Below are 23,991 nucleotides of genomic sequence, written 5' to 3' on the forward strand. Positions count from 1 at the left end.
CCCCTGCCCCCACCTGGTGTTAAATTATTATAAGGTATATAGTGCCCTTCTCACCTATGAGGTTCTCTCCTAAACTCTCTTTCTTTATTCTAAGGAATATAGTGCTATTTTCCCTCAGGAGGGATATGGTGTCCATCACACCTAAATGGGATCCAGGGTTCAGGATGTCAAGCGGCCCTAGCTACCGGGGATCTCCTCAGGTTGACTCACAGATGAAAGTGTGGCCTTTCCAGGGCTTTCATGGCTTCCCACCCTTGTCTCCTTCTCAGGGTCAAGGCACTTCGCAGTCCTCCAGGAGAGGAGTCGCTTCTGCTGCTGGATCTCTGCTGCGCTTTTCTTTTTGCAGGATTCTCTGCCCCTGGTGGGTTCAGGCTCCTGATTCCCTCGCTCTGCATGCTGGGTTCCCACTGGCTCATCTGCTCCTACAACATTTCTCTGTCATCACCTTGTTCTGAGTCTGGCCTCTGTTTTTTTAATCCATTTCTATCTTGCTACCTATATTCTTGATTCCAGGAAGAAGTCCTATCTTTCATTGGGCCCCACGCTGTTCCACTTACCTTAGCTTTGGGTTTCCCATGGTGGCCAGGGTTTTGGGGGTGTAGCACATGCACTAATGTCTTTCTATATTGCTGCCCTGCATTCTTCAGATAAGCCTCGGGACAGAGCTCACCTGTTCTATAATTTAGAAGCAAACATATGTGCTGTTTCTCCTTCACCTGCTTGAGCCCATCCTTTGGTGCCACCTCAAGCTTCGATCAACCACATCTTGTACTGGTTGATTTTTCCCAGAGGGCCTTCCCTCTGATTACAGTATCATTCTCTTAGCCTTCCACTCGACATTAGGCTTCTATTCTCTGCCGATTACTCACATTGGACCTTTAGGACCCAACAAATAGTTGCACCAATGGGGATTCTTTCATAGCTAAGGTGTGTAGATCAGGCTTTAGGTTCCACCCCTGCCTCAATCCTCATGTAGGCATTCAAATATCACCCTTATAACAACAAGCTCACTGACTTGTCAAGGAGTAACTTGGCGCCACTCATATCTGGGTATCGACCCGAAGAGGTAAGGAGACTCAGCAGTCTCCCCTATGTACCACCTCCAGGAAGCTTGCAGCTCTGGCTATCAAGCTCTGACAGATCAGCTACACTGGTAGTAATAGATGGACCGACTTTGTCACAGCTTTCAAATCTGATGACATGAGCATGAGTGTGGGAACATGGTCAAAGCCATGGTATAAATGTATTCCCCCACAAACGAGAACCTCGTATTGCCATACTTTATTGGTTTTGCCTGTATAGATGGCTCTATATAAGACAAAATTAAAATGAAATACAACTTAGTTAAAGGAGCTCAAATGTCAAGGAAACATACCAACAGATATTTCTAAGTAAAAGATCATATATGTGTAATCAGGCAAGGGGAGGCAAAACATTTGTTTTATAGTGAGTGGGGGTCATTATGACCTGGCGCAAAGGGATACCGGGCACCGGTAATGACACCGGTGCCGGTAATCCCTTTGCGCGCTATTCCGAGGTCCCTTTGCGGGTCCCTCCCTTAACACCTGGTTTTACCAGGTGTTATGGACGGGACCCGCAAAGGGATACCGGGGTCAATAACGGTATCGCAAATTGCGGTACCGTTATTGCAGCCTTCCCCTTCCCATTGAGCCCTATGGGGGCTCAAATGGGAATGGGGAATGGCTCTAGTGAATGGGGAAATACCGGTCCCGCCGACCTCGGACTGGACCGGTAATTACTCCCTTCACCAGACCGGAGTCGGACCGATTTTGGAGGCAGCCATGGCGCTAATAGCACCATGGCTACCTCACAACTTGGAATGAGGGCCAGTGAGTGAGTAAAATTATTTATTTCGGATAATATCCATAAAAGAACACATTCAAACACATACACATTACATATTATAAAAAGCATAGAATATATCATTAAATACAATATATAAAAATAGAAACAAACAAGTTAAAATGTTAAAAACATAAACCGTTTATTTCATAATTCCACCTAATTCATGATTTTAAAAACAGCATATTAAAGTAACGTTCTAAAAGATCCCTCATTACTTACAATTCTGTAAATTCTGATCAAATAATACAGGTACGATCAATCGAAGGAGTAATTTCGAACCCTTGTTTCCCTTGCTGTTCCCGTAATTTCCACTCTCTTCTTATATACAAAAAAACTGGCCAAACCTTTAATGGAGTTGCTACATTCAACAGGGAAAACAATGCTGGACGATATTGTACGAAACTGTTTTCTTTAAACAATGGAACCAATAGCTCTTTCCTCAACTGGATGTCTCCAGGCAACAAAAAGAAAATGTGGGCCATATTTTTGAGGCATATGTGGGAATAAAAACACAGAACAGGATATCATGCCATGTTCTTTCTAGAGAGGTGCGCCTGCTACCGTTTTTGTTTTTTGCAAGGAACTTTGGGTTGGTCACCCTAAATTACCTGGGGGAACCCAGATGTGGACCCCTTGCTCACTGTGCTCAGAAAGGCACAGCTCCACCTCACTGATGCTGCCCAACAAGGCTGAAACATGTGTCTGGGGTTGCTCTTGGTACTCTTGTTCAAAGGAGGTTTGCCTGGCATTTCGGTGCTGGACTGCCCTTGTGGGTGGGACAAAGAATGGTATGCAAACGGATATTCCACCTTTGTGAAAAATACAGTGAGCGAAAAGTGATGGCTGCGGACTCTCAAAGTTGGACAAAACCACAGAACAGGTTATCATGCCATGTTCTTTTTCTAGATAGGGGCTCTTGCTAAAAAAAATGTATGCTTCAAACTAACAACCTGATCTTCGGCTAAGCATTTCTCCCAACAACATGCACTCAAACCGGGCTCTTGTTATTGAGGCCCTTTGGAATTTGATTTTGGTCCAAACCAAGTACTCTTGGATTCCTTCACTAGCAAGGATCATATGCCATCTATTTGCTGGTTTTAGAATTTCCCGCAGTTCTCTCTCCTTCATTGACCACCTCTTAAACCTTTATTTAAGTTGTTACCTGTCTTGCCATCTAACAGAGATGGATTATCAAAATAGTGGCTAGCATTAATGTTTCCCAACATCTTACGAATGCTTGTGAATCACTTAATATCCTCCACACCCCATTTGGCCACTAGGTCTGCCAGAATAGTTTGAGTCAGTCCAGCATTTGGATTATACCAGACTCTAAACCAGAGAAGGGTGGGTTCTAAGGCCAGATAGTCCTCAATAAAACTTACGCCAATTTCCTTTCCTTGTGAGCGGCAACATTTGGGGCTGATGAAGGAAGAGCCAATAGCTTTTTTACAAAACGATTTTCTTCTTTTAGGATTTCACTCTGCTCAGCAAATCCCCAAATTGCTGCACCGTAATTGACTTCCCCCATTGTACGACCTTTGTAGATAGTTTTGATAATGTTAAGTGGTTGCTGCTTGTGCAGTTTGATGAAACGGGATATTCCCCCAAATGTTTGCCTCATTGGTGGCAGTTGCTTTATAGAGGCCCACTCTGGCAAAAAGCTTTCTGAAAAGCAAATCCCAGGTAATAAAAAAAATTTAACCCTTGGGATCGCTTTTGCATCACACCACGTGGTAGCAAATTTCAAGTTTCTTCATCCACTACAACAAGCAATAACGGCTGATTTCTTGTAGTTAATTTGCAAATCTAGATCGCCCATAAAGCTAGCAAATTCATTTATTAAAGTTTGCAAGACTCTGGCCGAACTGGCAATCAGCACTGTATCATCGGCATACACTAATGCCGCAATTACCATACCTGTAATTATAGGCATAACAACCTTGCACTCCACCAAAACGTTTTGTAAGTTATTGATGTACAGGGAAAACAACAAATGTGCCAGTACACATCCCTGTCTAACCTCTGATTCAATTGGGAACCATGGTGTGCATATATATTCACACTGTTAACCAGACAGTTATAGGACCTAAGCAAATGCCATCATTTGATACGATTAACTTTATCAAAAGCAGTGCTTAGGTCCATAAAGGCCAGATAAATGCGCTCTTTTTTTTACATATAAAGAATGGGCTATATTCATTTATAAATTCAGCCCCTGTTGCATTGTTCCCATCAATGGTCTAAACTCCAATTGAATCGGTGCAAGAATGGTGTTTTCAGTAACCCAAACCTCCATTCTATTAAGCAAACACATTCCAAACAACTTAAAATGTGTATTCAGTAAAGAGATGGGTCGGTAGGATTGGGGGCTTTTCCTGCACCCTTTCTTAAATATTGAGACAATAGTAGCTCTCGACCATTCTGCCGGGTTTTGTTTCAGACTCCATTGTTGCATTAAATAAAATCGTCACAATGGGGACCCAAATTTCGACGCAATCTTGATAATAATCTGCAGGTATCCCATCGGTACCAGGGGATCTATTTCGTTTGGCAGACAAGATGACCTTTAATACTTCATTATAAGTAAATCGCAATTTCGAGTGATTATAGACCCCACTGGTCATGTCGAACGTGTCTGAAATAATATAATTTGCACAGGCGCCCTGCAACATGTAGACATTGCTGAAATGATCCCATTGCTTTATTTAAGCTTAAGAAGAAAAGTAATGGAATATAAAGGCTTACAAGCAGGGATTATTAAGTGAGCATGTATATTGCTATTATTTAATGGATTTCAGTGCCTCTCGTATTTTTTCAACAGTTGAAGACTTTGTTGCTATAAAAAGCAACCTAAGTCTTGACAGTAAGAATACCTTTACACAATGTATTGTGGAGAGCATTTCTAGACTGGCCACTAAGCTGGAAGTCAACGCGGCCCAACTGCAGGTGCTTTTTGTGCCATTTGAAGTTTCAGTGGAAGAGCTACATACACAAGAGGCACAGGGCAGATAAGGTTGAATTTGTATGTCTGTTGATTTGTCACGTCTCCCGAATTTCTACTGAAAGAAGATCAGGCGTGTAGAGGAGGAGCAAAGTACTCCCACTCCATCTGCCCCGCCTACATTACCTGAAGCGTATGAACCAAAATATGTGAAGTATACTGAACAGGTGAACCAACAAAGAGAAGAGGGTGGGCTCTGTGCAGTACCCATAAGAATGCCTATACCTAAGAGAATATGGGAGGTAAAGTACCCATTGAGAAAACCATACTTGTAACCAAGACAATATGATGGCCGTTTGAATGAGATTCCTGAAGAAGCAAAGAAACTGAATGACCAGGATGAATGGCGACGTCATACAAAGTTGAATAGACACCCATATAGAAAGATAACCAGACCAGAGAGGCAGACGATTTATAAAGAACAAAGAAATACCAGGGATAAGTGACATCTTGGGATCAAGATAAAAAAAACTTATGCCACAAACCTGATTAAGAAACTTAGTTAGTTTAAACGTGTACAGATGCAATGTAACACAAGCAGCAAAGTAATCATGAAGCTAGCAACCTACTTTTAAAATAGTTAGATTGCGGCAAACGCCAAGATATACATATATACCTCATAGATGCATATGGACAAGTAAAGGATGGATGTTTCCACTACGTATAAAGCAGTACTGAACAACGAGGAAGGCCTCATTCTAGTGTTGCAGTTGAGAAAAGTCATTGAATTAAACAGAATAAAAGTGCAGGTAAGGAGTTCACTGAGCCAAGAAAGCCACGGTCTTATCAAACTGGAGTTGGCTGACATTAGATACAATTAACGTGAAAGAACAGAAGCTTCTGTTCAAGAAGGTCAAGCAAAAACAAAAGACTTAAGAGGACTATTGAAGAATAAAATCAAATACACAAGAAGGCTCAATTCATGGTATCCAGTCACGTGATGGAAGAAAGTTGGATGAGCAAGATGATCACACTTACACAGAAGCCGGATAGTACCCATACTCCTTAAAAATTCTCAGAGAACACAGTACACACTCAAGGCCAACTTCAAAGCACTAATTGACACTGGACTATTGAGGTGATGATGGATGATATTTTAATTGGTGGGAAGCTGGTATCAAGACGAGCTTATCCGCACCTGGTTGTCAGTCTGCATGCTGCTAACGTAGGTAGGAAAATTAGTGACAGGGGTAAGAGCCAACCAATTGTAGGCGACCATGTAGTTGGGGGTCCTAAAGTACGTGTAGCCAATGGGACGTCGTACATTTAGTGGCATTCATAGTGGCCATTTTGAAGGGAGGGCTTAGTAGCCCCACCTGATGCTAACTATCCAATTATCTATTTCTGTTACTCCATACAGATATAGAACCTATGCGTAGTTCCTCACCTAGAACCAATCCCGCTTCTCAATAGGTTTTAGTAGTTTGCCACGTAGGATGACGGTAATGACGCAGGTCAACACGTCAGCCATGACCAATTATGGGTATAAGAACACAACTTTTTTATGAAGTAGTTAGAGTCAGAGTATCTATTGATTGCTGATGTTTGTTGTACTCCCTGTTTTAAGATACCTGACATTAAAACAGACAAACTTTGGCTAACTATTTGTGTCGTCTTGATTATTGATGTATGAATAAAATCTGCATCCCCATCTATCGCAAGGGTACCGCTACTCATCTTAAAGGGCTGGAAGCCTCCAGTTAATGCATGATCGGGCAGTGACACTGTGATGGGGGTTTTGCCCCCATCTGTTTTTCTGAAGAACATGCTTCAAGCAACCACTAAACGTAATGAGGTACTTCTGGTGAGCTCCCACGCCCTGCTATTCCCTGATGTAAGTGTAGAGACCTTGGCTAGATGGAAATCCTTATTAAAGATTAAATGAAAGTGGTAGTAAAAGCACAGTTGGCTGCCTGGCTAGGCTTAAGAGGGTGTTTCTGGGCAAGAACTACTCTTGTCTTCAGGAAGAGGTAGCCACGGTTTTATAGGGGGACTGAATTCGGGGGTAAAATGAGGCATCGGCTTCATTTAACACTTACTCTTTGGGATGTGCGTCACTGGTGGAGTGGATTTTTGAGTCTTGTGCTGGGCATCTGCGGGGGGGAGTGGGAGACTTCCATTGAAGGTGCCAGATTGAGATTTGCTTGGGAGCTGGCTCCTGTAGAAGTGCCATTTCTGTGGAGACTAAGATAATTATTTGGCCTTCTCGTTTTCCCCCTTCGGTCCTATTTGGAACATGTTATGTTTTCTCTTTGGTACTTTGGGATGATTTAGGAACTTTATATATCGGCCTCACTGCCTTATTTTGTGCCCTTTGTAGCCGGTTCAGATGTTTGCTGGGGATCCCAGCTAGCAGGCCATTCCCATAATGCAACTGGGAATTACCCAGAGCCCCGACAACCTTGGCATGGTCTTCAGATTGAACAAATGGAAGGGCAAGCCGTAGTAGATGCAGGGAGTAGAAAACTAATTGGAGTTTCACTCCTACCTGCTTTTCACATCCCAAGTTGTCCTGCCAGATGCAACCTAGATTTTTTATTTTTGAGGTAAAATTCAAACTGGAACCCAAGAGAAAAGGACGGAGCGGGAGCTTCTCATTGTCTAACAGAAGGTGTTTGGCCTCGAACAGGGCCACCCCTGTTTTACTGGCGTTGAGCGGGAGCCACTTCAAAGTCATCCAGTTTCCAAAGTTACCCAACTTTAGAGAAATATGGGTATCATCGGCATAGGATTGGAGACCCACCTCATTATTCCTCAGGATCTCCATTAAAGGCCGCATATACAAGTTGAACAGCAGGGGGAAGAGACGACCCCTGGGGTACTCCACAGCCCTGGGGAAGCCGGTCAGACAGAAATTCCCCCAACTTCACCTGCAGCCAACGTTCTGATAGAAGGGAATCAAACCATTTAATAGCATGGTCTGAGACCGTCCCCACCTTCTTTGTATGCTCCAAGATGATGCTATGGTCTACCTTGTCAAGTGCCGCAGACAAGTCCAGCATCACTAGCAAAGACATTTCACACTCATCTGAAACCCGAAGAGGGTTTTCACAAACTGCTATCAGTGCTGTTTCTGTACCAAATCCTGGCCAGACATACTCAGATTGGTAGGGGTCTAGCAGGGCAGACCTTTCTATTTGATGCTTGTGCTGGACTGTAGCAACCTTTTCCAGAATTTTGCTGAAGTCCTGCCACCGGGTGAGAATTCTGTAGGTCATTTGGATCAGTTGGATGCATTAACAAGCAAAGTCATAAAAGGGGAAATCTCTGCTGCTAAACGTTGTGCTGTACACACAGGCAGTTGCGAATAGTAGATCATTCATGGGTTTGACAGTCCTTACCAGATTTAGAATAAAATACACTGTAACCGTTTTAAAATTCAATTGATATTCAGGATACTGGGTGGCGTACCGTCGGACTCACTAACAGGTGAAGTGATGTGTTGATTCATATAGTCTTCTTTTGAATAGCTCTAAATGTATTCAAGAAAACCACATTTAAAACATTAGCTTGGTCAATCGAAGGTTCAATGGAAGAGGGAATACTGCAAGGATGAATAAAATTAGCAATGACTGAGAAGAGTTCTCTGGGACGATTATTAACGGACTATCTTTGTATGCAAATAATTTGATTTAGCTTTGAAGATTGTCACATTATATTCTTTCAAAGCCCTTTTGGAAATTAACTCCAACCCTGCAGTTTTGGATTTCCTCCATCTTCTTTCTAGTGCCCTATATTTTGTTCTTAACAAAACTAAGGAATGGGAATACCAAGGCTTACATTTTTGCTTTGTCGGTCGCGGTATAAGGGGTGCATATTTGGAACAGGTAGCGTCTATAAACGACACTCCCTGTGAGAAGAAAACCTCACATTCCAAAGACAAGTCTATGAATTCTAGGGCCCCCATTAAAGTGGGACCTGGTATATTCAACAGAACACAGGGCTTGCGATGCATCGTTGTACTGGCAAGAGATGATGTGTGAACCTTTTCCTTTTGTAAAACAAAAGAGATTAGCCTGATAAAGTGATCTGACCATGTGGCCGGAAAATATTTGGTCATGGTTATTCCTGAGCCACTGTCACGACCCTTATAAAAAAAAAACCCTGGCCAGCCCATGGGCCAGGAGGGGCCTTGGATCGGGTCTCAAACAAACTCAGGCATCATTTGCTGAAGCCCTCTTGGGGCCAGTCCTGGCGCCAGAGGACTTGTGTTTTGGGACTACTTTGTTTCCAGTGCCAGCCAACATGGAGGCACCCACATAGCTTGGTCAAAAGGACATCGTTAATAGCAGCAGCTTACCTGTAATTCCATCGCTAGCTGCCCTCAGCTCCTGCAAACAGCAGCCAAGGATCAGCGAGCCTCCCGGACCGACGGATCTGCAAAAAAGAGAGAAACAGGACATTAGACATTTTACAATCAGGCCAGAAGCTTACCTCACAAGTCGCCCATCGACCAGCATCGCCTTGGGACTTCTTGCTCCGGGTGAGCACCGCAATCTACGGGAAAGAAAAGACAAGAGGTTAGCAAAGGCAAGGCATCATAGCACTGTGCATAGCACCTACTTACCGCTTCAAGGCGCTCTCGATGCACCATCACCTACCGGCGAGTCCCAACTCAGCCAACGTACCACAGCGAACTTCCACGCACCTAAGGAAAGAGAAAAGACATAATTTAAACCAAAGAAAGGCATACAAGTATAACAGTAATAAGACCTACCTGAAAGACTCAAAAGGGCCGGCATCAGTGAAGTAACTAGATCGCACTCGCCCACAAAGGACAATGCGCCCCTGCCAAGAAGGCAGGACGGAGAGCACGCCAAAACCCATAACAAGGTGAGGAAAGGTCCAGAAGGGGGCTGCGGGCATACAGGGTGTTGGGAGGTTCATACCCCAGTTGCCCAGTCTTGAACATTGCCCACCTGTATTCCAGGCAGAACTTCTCCGCTGATCATACCTGGGAGCGGCTGAGAAGGATACCAGAGTCCCCACAGCTGGGTGGCGTCCGCGTGGATACCAGGTGAGCGTAACAGAACGTGAAGCCTGCCAAACCAATCCACCTGGGCGCCATGGAAACATCAGAATCAGACCAATTGGCCCAATTGTTAGGAGAACTATGTGCCAAGGTTTATTCTGCCAGACAGGAGACTAACGCTCTCCGGAGAGACTATTGGTGACTAAAGAGCGTACCGAAGATATCAGCAGGCAAGTCTTGCAATCACAAGCTGGTCAGATGCCTCTACCTGGGAACAACCCACCAATGCAAAATCCTACCATGTCATCCACTGCCTCTACTCCGGTACAAGTTGTGTTACAAGGTATAGTTCCTTTTGGCACCACCGGAGAGGTTTGCTGGTGATCCACGAAAATACGCAGCTTTCATTAATCAGTTTCGCCTTCATTTTCTTTGCAGGCCGGGAGCATTCCCAAATGACCAAGCCCGGGTAGCCTTTGTTTTATCATACCTAAGTGGCAGCGCCGCAGATTGGTCGGTACCATTGGTGTCCCATGATGATCCTTTATTACATGACTTTGGGGGATTTCAGAAGGAAATGGAAAAACGTTTTTCTCGCCATACCCGAGAACAAGCTGTGGACAATGAACTCCTTTCCCTCCGACAGGGGAATCAGGATTTGTTAACGTACATTGCTACTTTCAACCGATTGGTTGCTGAAGCTAGGTGGCCTGAAAACAAAAGAACCACGTTGTTTCATCGGGGCTTACGAGTGAATTAAAAGACATTCTAGCTCAAGTGGTTAATCCTCCTAGAGATTGTTCTGAATTCATAGCCTTGGTTGTGCAACTGGACCACCGGTTGCAAGACCGAAAAGCAGACCGTTCTAAAATTGACCCTCGGCCAGTGTACATTCAACCTAGAGACAGTGTAACTTGAGTGCAAGAAAATACTGTGGAGCCCATGCAAATCGGAGGGGTACGATCCCCACTAACAAAACAGGACCGAGATAAAAGGAGACAACAACAACTATGTCTGTATTGCGGAAAGTCAGGGCATTTCCTGAAGGACTGCCCAGTGAAACCTCAGAGGAAGATTGTTGGAGCCACGGAAAAAGATGAAGAGAAGGAGTGTCAGTCGGGAAACTACCCAGCTCGGCAAACGTAGAGGTCAGTTTGTCGAGTGAGAGAAAAGAGCCACCGACCTCACACTTTGCAATACCGGTGTTCATAAATAATAATCAACGATCGTCAAGAATGCATGCCATTGAAGCATTCATCAACAGCGGAGCAGTTGGGAATTATATAGATCAGGACCTGGCTGCAGAGATGGGGCTTCCCCTGTGTTCCAAGCCAGAAATCGCTTCCGGACCCGTAACTCAGCGCACAGCCGAGATAACCTTGCTGTGCCAGGACGGACATCGGGAACTTATTTAGTTCGATTTCATCAAGGCACCTCAATTCCGGCTCATACTAGGGATGCCATGGTTAGTCGCTCACAACCCTTTGATTGACTGGCGGGCAAGAAAATTAACCTTCCCCAGCGACTGCTCCCCAGCCTGTTATTACCAAGAACAGAAACCTGCTTTCAGTATCTCTACGACTCCCGAAGTGGCAACTCTGGGAGTGACTAATACCTTGCCTGAGGAATACCACGATTTCCAGAAGGACCAAGCAAACACGCTGCCGCCGCACAGGCCCTATGACTGCCAGATCGACCTTGTTCCCGGTGCTCAAGTTCCTTGCTGCAGAATCTATACCCTCACGGAACCTGAAAACCTTCATCTGAAAGCTTACTTAGACCAGTAACTCGCAAATGGATTCATCCGTCCATCTAAGTCCCCTGCAGCTAGTCCTTTGTTCTTTGTACTGAAAAAAGAAGGGGATTTAAGAACCTGTATTGACTACCACGCACTAAACCAGATCACTGTGAAGAACCGTTACCCCTTGCCGCTCATCCCTGAAATGCTGACCAGGTCAAAGATGCCCAAATTTACACCAAACTGGACCTTCAAGGAGCATACCACCTGTTGCGGGTCAGAAGCGGTGACGAATGGAAAACTGCTTTCCGCACCAAATATGGTTTGTATGAATATCAAGTCATGCCCTTTGGGTTATGCAACGCTCCTGTAGCATTTCAGTATTTCAACAATGACGTCTTAAGAGAGTTAATTGATGTCTGCGCCCTAGTGTACATAGATGAGATCTTAGTGTACTCAAACTCAAAGCAGGATCATATCAAGCATGTCCATTCAGTCCTCTCCAAGCTCTGGGAACATCGTTTATATGCAAAGCTGGAGAAGTGTTTCTTTCACGTCACCGAAGTTGAGTTTCTGGGTTTTATTCTTACTCCAGGAGGCATCAGAATGGACCTGCATAAAGTAGATGCTGTTTTGAAATGGCCATCACTAACGTCAGTAAAAGGGGTATAGAGCATGTTGGGCCTTGCAAACTTCTATCGCCGGTTCATACCAGACTTCTCACAAGTCGTACACCCGATCACCATATTGCTACGAAAAAATAACAAAAAAAGTGCCTGGACCGAAGAAGCAGAGAAAGCTTTTCAGGAACTCAAGAAAAGGTTCACTTCCGCGCCAATCCTGCGACATCCTCGCCCAGATCTTCCTTATATCGTGGAAACAGATGCTTCCAGTATAGCGATGGGAGCTGTCCTCTCACAAAGAGATCCAGAAACAGGCCAGCTACATCCAGTGCCCTTTTGGTCGAAAAAATGCTCTCCTCCGGAGATGAATTATGCCATCACGAACAAAGAACTCTTGGCGATCAAATCCGGCTTTTAAGGCCTGGCGGCACTACCTTCTGGGGGCCAGTTCCACCATTACAGTTATCACGGACCACCGAAACCTGCAATACCTTAAAACAGCTAAAGCCCAGTCTTCACGCCAATTGCGGTGGGTCCTTTTCTTCGCCGAATACGACTATGTCATCACTTTTCGACCAAGGGTCAAGAATGGAAAAGCTGACGCACTCTCTCGTACAGGCACTGATGACTTGGTATATACAACCCCAGACCCAGTCCCCATCATACCGGAAGACAAACTCTTGGGCCTCACTACGGCCTTAACCCAAGTAGAACTGAGAGATAAGATTCAACAAACACAAGAACCCAGATAACTTCCTCGAATGGCAAGCGCAAGGAGAACAATATTGCATTAAAGATCACTTACCCTTTTTTAAGGATTGGTTGTATGTACCCACCAAGGACTTACAACAACAAATTGTTTCAGGTTATCACGATTCCCTGATCGAAGGGCACCTGGAATCACCAAGACTCTAGCCAAGGTAAAACAGAACTTCTGGTGGCCTGCCTGGCGTAAGGATGTCATCCAATATATTCAGTCCTGCGGAGTCTGTGCGCAAAACAAGTTGCAAAAACAAAAACCATCCAGTCTTCTGCAAACTTTGGACATTCCTCCCACTCCATGGCACACTATTTCCCTCGACTTCATCACTGACCTACCTCCCAGCCAAGGGTTTAACACCATCCTCGTAGTCGTGGACTTATTCTCAAAAATGGCACATTTTATTCCACTCAAGGGCCTCCCTGACGCATCTACGCTAGCCAAAGTGTTTCTGGATGGTATTGTCAAACTACATGGCTTTCCATCAGTCCTGATCTCTGATCGAGGTAGCCAGTTCGTCTCCAACTTCTGGAGAAAATGTTGCGCAATGGCGCAAATTGACATCCGGCTATCAACTAGCCATCACCCTCAAACAGACGGTCAAACCGAGAGGACCAACCAGACCCTCGAACAATACCTACGGTGCACGTTGCATCAGGAACTAAGAGACTGGAAAGATTTACTTTGAATAGCAGAGTACGCATATAATAATTCCTTGCATTCAAGTACTGGACAAACACCCTTTTATACCCTTTATGGTAGACATCCACATACCTCAGAACTGGATCTCCCAACCAGTTTGGAAATGCCAGCAGTAAAAAGTCTTCACACCAACATCACTCAAGCTTTCAAAAGGGCCAAAGAACATCTTACTCACGCCAAAGAAAAACAAAAGCAATTTGCCGACCAACACCGGAAAAAGGCCCCTGACTATCAAGTAGGAGACAAGGTCTGGCTGGCCGCCAAATTTGTACCCATTAAAGGAACCTGGACCTTTCAACCCAGGTACTTAGGGCCTTACACCATCAAAGCAATTATTAATCCAGCGACCGTCAAACTGGATTTGGCAGCTAACCTACAAATCTATCCGGTATTCCACGTGTCCCTTCTAAAACCGATGCAGCCTGGTTCACGGATTGGGACACCACCAAAACCCATACTTATTGATGGGGAACCAGAATTCGAAGTCAGAAGCATCTTGGATTCCAAGTACTCAAGGGGCAAGCTTTACTATCTAGTTGATTAGAAAGGATTTGGACCCCAAGATAGGTCCTGGGAACCTTGTGGGAACATTCATGCACCACGTCTGATCACAAAATACCATTGAAACTTCCCAACTAAGCCTGGGCCGGATACAAAGAGCACCTTGAGAGGGGCCTTGGGTGGGAGTGCTGTCACGACCCGTATAAAAAAAATAACCTGGCCAGCCCATGGGCCAGGAGGTGCCTTGGATCGGGTCTCAAACAAACTCAGGCATCCTTTGCTGAAGCCCTCTTGGGGCCAGTCCTGGCGCCGCTGGCGCCAGGCTCATACTTCGTGAGGACTTGTGTTTTGGGACTTCTTTGTTTCCAGTGCCAGCCAACATGGAGGCACCCACATAGCTTGGTTCCCTTGGAACCAAGCTATGCGGTATAGTGTTTTGGGTGTGGTAGCCTAGGAACTACTTTACCTGGACTACTTTTCTGAAGCTATTTAAACCACACCCGACTTGAATGACACGCTTCGCGTTACTTTGCAATCCTGCAACGTGACGCTCATCGTGTTGAACTGTACCTGCGAACCTCGGAAGAACAGCATCTGAAAAACAAAAGGACATTGTTAATAGCAGAAGCTTACCTGTAATTCCATCGCTAGCTGCCCTCAGCTCCTGCAAACAGCATCCAAGGATCAGCGTGCCTCCCGGACCGACGGATCTACAAAAAAGAGAGAAACAGGACATTAGACATTTTACAATCGTGCCGGAAGCTTACCTCACGAGTCGCCCATCGACCAGCATCGCCTTGGGACTTCTTGCTCCGGGTGAGCACCGCAATCTACAGGAACGAAAAGACAGCAGGTTAGCAAAGGCAAGGTATCATAGCGCTGTGCATAGCGCCTACTTATCGCATCAAGGTGCTCTCGATGCACCATCACCTACCGGCGAGTCCCAACTCAGCCAACGTTCCACAGCGAACTTCTGCGCACCTAAGGAAAGAGAAAAGACATTATTTAAACCAAAGAAAGGCATACAAGTATAACAGTAATAAGACCTACCTGAAAGACTCAAAAGGGCCGGCATCAGTGAAGTAACTAGATCGCACTCGCCCACAAAGGACAACGCGCCCCTGCCAAGAAGGCAGGACGGAGAGCACACCAAAACCCATAAAAAGGTGAGGAAAGGTCCAGGGAGGGGCTGCGGGCATACGGGGTGTTGGACACAGATGGGATCAAGACAATGGCCCTGTAAGTGAGAAGGTGTCACATCAAGTGGGTTCGGGTCATGGCTATTGAAAACTTCCCAGAACTCCATAGAGTCTGCGGAAGATAACTCATCAAGCCAAATGTTAAAATCGCCAATGCAGGCCAGCTCATAATGCTTGGTATCTGTGGTGGAAAGGAATAACTCAAGATTTTCCCGCAAAGACTTAACTGGACCTGGGGGTCTATATCCCAGTCATATCGTATTTGAAATTGACAGGGAGAGCCAGACAATCATGTTTCCCACCTGCGACTCATCATCCCAATGAAGTGGATCTAAGTGAGAAACCTTTAAACTAGAATTGTAAATGATAGCTATACCGCCTCCTCTCTCTGTAGCTTGATCAATAACTTGTATTAAGTATCCCTCGGGAACTAATGTGTAAAACATAGCATGTGATGCATCAGTAAATCATGTTTCAGTGATGAAAAAAGTATCTAGCATGTGTTCTTCTATAGCGTCATGAATTTCAACAGCATGGAATGCTGGGAATGCTTCCCATTCTAGTCGGCCTCTCATGCATCTGGCATACCCAGCTTCCAGCAAAGTCTGAAGCAAGACATACCACCTTGTGCAGCAAAGTCTTCACCACACTCTTGCAATCTCTAAAGTGGGCTGATGTAACCAGTCACAGGAGTCTATATCCAACCAGAGGATGTGTGATCCACACAGGAAACCGTCCTACTCTTGGGAGGCATCAACTTGACTCAGCAGAGACATGCATTTAGGTGTTTGGATAATGTATGATTTAGTGAGAGGGCTCTCCCTGACTAAAGAGAAAAGGCATCAGGAGTTACCCATGTACCCACACCTGGGGGTGTGCAGTGTCACACTCCTTAAATTACGAATTCATCACCACTCCCTTCACAAGTTGAGTAAAGAGCCCAAACAACCTGTTCTCTCTGCTTCTATGAACTCTTCTGGGACCTGCTTCAATGTTTCTCAGTCAGCCCTTTGTTTATGCACCTTCCCATGCTAGTCTGCCCCTCAGTGCATCTGGCATAACTAGCTTTAAGCAAAGTCGGCAGGCTTTACCTACCACCTTATGCAGCAAAGCCTTCACCACACTCTCCCAATCTCTAAAGTGGGCTCATGTAACCAGTCACTGAGACAAAATGATAATACCACTTTTCAATAGTAGTGGTGATTGTACTTTTCTGCATTGTAGTTTGTACATAGGTTAAATATGATGACCACTAGTCCCAGTGCGATTATCATGTGGACTATGCAAATCGTAGTAGATTATTTCATTTGTATAAAGAAGGACACCATATATTCTGTTCCATTACCATGACATAATATATTGTTCTATTTCTTTAGAAACTATGCCAAAGATGTTCAAGAACCTGTTCCTGATGGTCTTCATCTGCCATATCCCCACTGTAAGTTTGTGAATACTTGTAAAATTATACAATTGGGTAGCACGTATTACTTAATCAGCATACTAACAATAGACTCATAGAAAGTACAATAAGATGTAGACACTTTCATATTATGTCAGATATTGTAATTTGATTGAAAGTTTGCATTTTCAAAACAAAATTATTCTCTTTTTATTAATAAAATCATGTTGTTATTTTTTATTTAAGATTTTAAAAAGGTGCCAACCCAATATGTTAACACTTTTCTCTTTAAAACAAGATTGTGTTGTGCTTATATAGTAACATTTCTAAATCTAGTGAGAAATATTTTGGTGAAATTGGTCAATTTAACGTAAAGGCCAGATCTACTTTTCAGGCAAAGGTCTCTTTGGCCCATTAAATGACATAAAAGCCTGGTGTTAAAAAAAAAATAACCTGAACCACTATGTTGTAGCCTAAAGGATGATGGCAATAATGCTATAAGCATAATTCTCTAAGGATGTCTGTTCAATAGGATGCCCCTCCCAGGGCCTTCCTTTCTACAATTCTGCAAGGCTGACACTTTTAAATGAGAAGAGAGAGTGACAGATGACGGAGCCATTTTATTCTCACCCTCTTGAGGCTGTCCAAATGAATACATTTGGTTAGGTTTTGCAAACACTTTAACGATATGGTGAGTGCTGTGAAACATGAAATGAGCACCAAGACCAGTGTTCATCATGAATTTAGTGATTCAATCATACAGCCCTCTTATCACAGACATTTGACAAATACAAAGATCTTTGGTCGTTCAAAAATTCTCTACTTGTATGCAAGGCAGTTGGCAACCCTCATTGGTGCTATTTGTCCCCTTGCCCTTTCTCATAGGGGTATTTTGAAAAAGTACAATAGGAGTGTACCAAACTGTTCATCCTTGAATAATAACAAATCAGGGAAAAAACTATAGTTATACTAGTGTTACGCTTACCTGGTAGCCACAGGGGCGCCACCCAGCTGGGTTACTCGCTGGTATGTTTCTCAGCTTTGCCCTGATGTGGTCTGCGGGGAAGGTTCTGTCTGAAAATACAGGAGGACTGTGTTCAAAACTGACCGACTGGGATAAGTATCCTCCCTCCACCTCCGTATGCTATCAGTCCCTCTGGCTCCCTCTCCTAACCTTGTGGTTGAATTAGGCGCGCTCTCCGTCTTGCCTTCTTTGCAGGGGCGCGTTGTCTTTCATGGGCGAGTGCGGTCCGGTTACTTCACTGACGCCGGCCCGTTTGATATTGTTCAGGTAGGTATTATTGCTGTTCTTTAGTTTTGTTGCTATCCTGCATGCCTTTCTTTGTTTAAAATGTCTCTTTTTTCTCCCTTAGGCATGCAGAGCTTCAGCGCGGCGAACTGGCTTGGATGAGCCCCGCTGGTAAATGATGGCGCATTAAGAGCGCTATGATGCAGTAAGTAAGCGCTATGCGCAGCGCTGCAAAGTCTTGCCTTTGCTAACCTGTGTTTTCCTTCCTTGTAGGTTGCAGTGTTCTTCAGCGCGAGTGGAATGTCCGGGGTGGTGCCAGCCGAGAGGCGACCAGCCAGGTAAGCCTTTTGAGCAGCTCGTAATTTGTAAATGTCTCTACAGCTTTCTTTAATGTTGCCTCTATCTTCCTCTTTCAGGTCGTTCTGTCCAGGAGGCGTGCAGATTCAAGGAAGCTGTTCTCAGTAGCTGCAAGTGTTTAAAGATGAAGACTGCAGGTAAGATGCTGCTGCTTATGATGTTCCTTTTGTCTCCTTGCAGGTTCTGCTTCTCCGAGGTTCATGGGAATAGCTGGACACGGTGAGCGTCACTTGCAAGCTGCAAAGTAACACGAAGCATGTTCTGCAGTCAGGGTGTGGTTTATATAGCCCAGGTAAAGTAGTACCAGGGAAAGTAGTTCCAGACCTGCCACACCCAAAATACTAGACCGCATAGCTTGGTTCTTAGGAACCAAGCTATGTGGATGCCTCCATGTGGCTGAAAATACAATAAAGTAGTTCCCAAGCACATTGTTGTTCATGGATTATGAGCATGGCCCCATAGGCGCCAGGACTGGCCCCATGAGGGCTTTTGAAGAGGATGCCAGGCGCTAGAGGCCTGAGTCCTGACTCCACCTGGCCAATGGGTTTGCCAGAGGGGGTTTTGGGCGAGGGTCGTGACAACTAGAAGGTGATAATGAATTTTGCTCAGAAAAAGAAATGTACATTCTTAATATGGCTGTAATTTATAATGGAAGTGATCGTTAGAAATGAAAATTGCAAAATTTTAAAAAAGTAGCCAGTTTGGAATATTCGTAGGATAAACATGTATTTTTTTAAGTGCTGTTTTGCTAAAAATATATGCAATTTTGTCTCTGAAGAGGTGCTTCTTTCTTGGAATGGGTTGCGCTCAGATTAAAACCATTGATCTGTTTCTTCTGTTAGAACCATGAAGGCAATGTTTAATTTTGCCTGACGGTCACAGATCGGTTGGTTATGTTACTCAGATTTATAGCATGCACCACTGCCACTTAAATACTCTACAGGCGCTCTGGCGGATAAAAAGGAGGCGGGCGGGTTACATCATTGGGGAGGGATGGAAAATGTAAGATAGCTTTGCTTTTGTGTAGATGCATGCATGCCCTGTTCTCAGCATGCAGGTCTGTTTCTAGGTGTTCTATATTAATTAGGTGACCAGTGTTAAGCTAAGGTTGGTGGTTAGGTTATCTTGAACTTGGTGGAATGCCTTAGTTTGGTGGGATTTATCAGCGGCAGCCAGATCTCATTGAATTTGCCTGTGAACAACTTGTGAATGCATTGCTCAATAGAATAAGGAATGCCGGTTCTGGTAGGGGCTGAATGCAATGCTTGCTGATTTTGAAAAATGAGTTTCTCTATTAGAGAACAGAAAAAAGCAAAGAATGAAAGCAGATGGTAGGTGGGACGAGATGAGAGGAAAGAAGGAAATGGGATTAGAACGAGGAATGAGATAAGAAGGAAGAATGGGTAAATCGATGAAGGGTAGACGTGAAAAAGGAGGATAAGTAATAAATCTGACTGGCGGGCGGTGTGAGCAAGTCAGAGACGGGTTGTGCTATCCTTTGGTTTAGTTGACACTTTGGAGCCATCAAATCTGGATTCTAATCCTGGCATCCACAGTGAGTAAAATTGTGAGTTCTATGGCTAATGATTGAATCTCCAGATACCTCAGTTCTGGCAATTCCAAAAATCAGGAATGTCTAGAAACTGACTGTGCAGATCTATTCAGTAATATATTAATACTGGTGCACTTTGAGAACATGGGTATGAAAATGCCAACACAGAACATAGGGGCCCATGAAGAGCATGGCGGTGCAGTACAAATGGCACTAACGCAGAAGTAATTATGTTACTGTTGCATTACCGCTAAATGAATGCACCCCTGAACTAAGAGTTTGGTGGTGGGGAAGTAGGTTTACCTCCAACCTTAGTTGGAGGTAAAACATTCTCCCAACTGCAAAAAATCAGCAGACTCCAGAAATAGGGACTTACACCACCCTACCATCAATTGTAATCCCACGATAAATCCAAGGGCGCAAGTGGCAGTAACGGTAATTGTGTTTGGCGGTATTTCAGTGGGTTTACCAGTCGAATACCCCAAACTCGTAATGAGGCCCATAAACTTTTTTTTACATGTAAAGGTGTAATCTTTCCCTTTTAAATTCCATTCTGCTAACCGCAAGTTACTGAGTAACTCAAATATATGTATGTGTATAGATGGAAAAGTCTGCCTTTCTCCCATCTGCCATTTTTCTAGTGAACTGAAAACAGCACTTATTAAAAGCATTATTTGTGACTTTTCTCACGCGCAAGGAGTCTGCACTGGTCCTGATGGAAAATTTCTAGCACTTTACAAGAGCACAAAAGCACCAGGGAATCGGAGCGAACCCAGCATTTCAGGGGTGCTGTCTTTCATTCAACAACCTCTTTTAAAGCATGTATGCACCGATATGTAATGAGCTCTTTAAAAAAAAAAATGTTTAAACAAGGGCACTGAAGATACTTCTGTCTCAAATGTGATTTTATCTTTCTTCCCCTCCTGTTGGAGGCCACAGCCCAAATCCTGGTCGAAGTCTGAGCAAGTTCAGGGGAATGAGAGAAACCTACTGAGGGCCAGAATCCTAGACCTCACAGGTGATCTGATCCCCTGGAGATTGTGAGCCTGTAACAGACCCCAAGTTTACCACATCGCCCTTGGCTGGGAGACTACAAGAATGGCTGCAGCCTGAAATTTGACCTATGCCAAGTAGGAAGAAAAACATGTCATCGCACTCAAGTAGAGGATCCCAAAGACTGCTCATCAGCCCAGGAGAGCCCTACAGCTCCAGACGTATTAATGAAGAGTGCTTGTTTGCCCATAAAGCATTCCTATGACTATGTAAGCTCACCTCTAGCATCCAATAGCCCAGTATTTGGACTGTACTAGATTAGGGAAATCTGAACTTAAGACAATCAGCCCTATTTATATTAGGATTTGTCAATACTTTGCACTGCTTTCTTTGCATGCTGCTGATACCCTTGCACTTTTATCGTGAGATACCTCCCCCTTATGTTTGTTTTCAGATTAGAGCATCACCTAAGGGTGACTGGGAAACTGTAGGACTGTCATGCACCGTCCTTGGAAATGTTGGCAGGGATGTAAATATACCTAAAACGGATTCTCTTGGTTCCATCTTGACGGTCTAGTCTTCCCCCAAGATGGCTTCTGGAGTATTCATATTGCTCTCAGAACGCTGCTCCTGTGCATTGTATCCGTCTTCTGGTGCTGATGCTTGCAGCTCCTGTTCTACAGTGCGCTTGTGATCCTTTGTGAATTTTTCTTCCAATCCTTCGTTCCTTTCGTGTGTCCGCTGTCCTCCAGCACGTTCGGGTGCCTCCTCTATACTTTAGGTAATATAGTGGTCTGTGTCTATTCCTTTTGTCCATGCAGTTCACTCTCCCTCTTGTCATCTCCCTCGCAGTGAACCTTTTCCCTATCTATCATCAGCTGCCTTTTGCTATATTTCTCTTGCCCTAGCTTTCCCTTTCTTGCTTTGCTTTTTCTAGCCGCCTGGCTATTCTTTCTATTTTCGCATTGATTACCTTTTCTGATCGCGCCGCCGTGTCTCTTCTTACATGGTGCATAGCGTTCGGTGGCTCTCTCTGTTTTTTTTCGTTTCTCTATCGCTCTCTCTCTCTTCTGTACTAGTTCTACCTTGCCTCTTAGGTCCTATTTTTCCAGGCCGCATTCATAGCATTTGCGGTCTTCTGGCTGTCCGCACCCTCGTGAATCTGTCTATTTGTTTCGCTTTTGTTTGATCTTCCACATACCACCGCATTGGTGTAAGACCGTCTCCGGCTTTCACGTGGTACACAGAGAGAATCCCACAATGCATGTATACTCCCTACTAACACTGTACAAACTTGTAAACTTAAAGAACAGTGTCCAAAAATAACTTTTCTTCAATCTATGCCAAGACAGTCCTATGACTGCACAAAGAAGACTTTGCTTCAAGACCATCCAGGTTTTTTTTTACGGCTGCTGGCTTTTTCCCTGATTTGGGAGCTTGCTCGTTGGAGGTCCCCTGGACCTGGATTTCGTTCCGGTCAAGGTGGCCACCAAGGGAGCTCGCCCCTACCTCCATCAAAAGAAAGAGAAGAAGACTAAGGAGCAGAGGAAACAGCGACAGAAGAAGGATTCCAAGACCCAAGACAGCTCCATTGAGGACACAGTTGAGGAGGAGTTTCGGGAAGTATGCCCAAGGCCCAACAAGGACAAGATGGAGTCAACCATTCCGTGATACAATCCTGGCAGGTAGTAAGTGGAGATAAACCAGAGCTCCCCAAGTCTTCCTATCGCTGGTAGAAGTAAACCAGAAAACTGTGCCTCCTAAACGTAGTTGCCGTATAATACTTTAAACCTAGAGAGACACACTCAGAATAAGGAAGAGTAGGAGAGGAGGGTAAACGCTGTGGTGGGTAGCCCAGAGGGACACCTGAGAGCCATGCCAGAGTGTAGGAGGTGGCTGAATCCAAGCCACCATGGTGAGAAAGAGCCTAGGTTGAAAATCCAGGCAAGAATAAACTTTGTCATAAATGCTAAATAAATAAAAACAAAAATGTAAGTGCAGTAGGCCTGTGGAAGACCTGGGAAGAGAAGCTAGCAGGGGCCAAACAGAGGATGATAGAAAAGGTGGTAAGGTGATTCAGGGGCCCTATATCCTCTCCCAGTTACTGAATCTGGCCCACAGTGCTGAAGCCCCTAAACTCAGCAGAGCGAAGAGACGCTACATTCACAGGTCTAGGAAAAGGGAGACCAGACAGCGAGAGTTAGGGTGAAAGATAATTAGCACAAGCCCAAGGACCTAGCATAGCACCCAGATGGGGATTGGTGGGTGTACTGTTCATAAGTACCCATGTAGGTGGGGGAATACCTACACAAGTTGTTCCATGCAGGGCAGGCAAGTACTAGAGACTGCTATTGCGGGCAGCGCTGCCCACCTACCCACTGTGGAGGCTGTGTGACCCCTGAGGACACAAAAGGTTCAACCCCCATTGGTGGCCATCCCTGGAAGGGAGGGGCCGTCACAGACAGCGATGGACCCCACCAAGTAAAGAAGTGTGCTGGGACACTTTAACTCTCCAACACTATCAGTGACTTTGGCAGACACAATCCTGGGTCAAATCACTCAGGAACCTTGCTTTCTAGAATAAGGGCTGTGTTTTTGGGACACAGGACCACAGGTTCGTCTATATCAGAGAATGCACGGTTTCTGTTCACTCGTCCTCACACTTGTTCATCATAGAAAGCTCCCATCTTTTGTTGAGGAGAGGAAAACCCTTTTTTTTTTTTAAGTTTTTATTATTTTGAAAACAAATAAACAATACAAACCAAACTTGCAGCATTATTTACAACAGACTTGTGAACATCAATTAATACACATTACTGCTCCCCAAATCCCTCCCCCCTCAAGAGCTTGTTTGCGTTTCTCGTTCTGTATCTGCTGCGTGTGGTCGGGTATCGCTTCCTTCCGAAGCTGCAGAATCCATTATTGTGCCAAACAGTCCTGTTATTAACACTCTCCATTCAGGTTACCCACTTCTTCTTCCTCGCACTTGCTACATGCCTCCTGCCATACTACCGTTTCAGCCTCCGCCCATTTTTGCAAATCCCGCCACCATACCTCAACCCGTGGCCTGTGGCACTGC

At 44.7% G+C, this 23,991-nt stretch overlaps 1 protein-coding gene across 1 annotated transcript in view; it reads left to right on the top strand.

Moving 5' to 3' along the window:
* The window catches only part of TBX19 (T-box transcription factor 19), a 383,843-nt gene that overhangs the window by 248,978 nt on the left and 110,874 nt on the right, over window positions 1-23,991 (top strand). Inside the window, exon 5 of the mRNA XM_069637357.1 lies at window positions 16,739-16,800. Coding sequence (XP_069493458.1) covers window positions 16,739-16,800 — 62 coding nt within the window. The remainder of the gene's footprint in view (window positions 1-16,738; window positions 16,801-23,991) is intronic.

The sequence above is a fragment of the Ambystoma mexicanum genome, chromosome 7p (assembly GCF_040938575.1).
Source record: "Ambystoma mexicanum isolate Mex_15411 chromosome 7p, UKY_AmexF1_1, whole genome shotgun sequence".
Lineage (NCBI taxonomy): Eukaryota > Metazoa > Chordata > Amphibia > Caudata > Ambystomatidae > Ambystoma > Ambystoma mexicanum.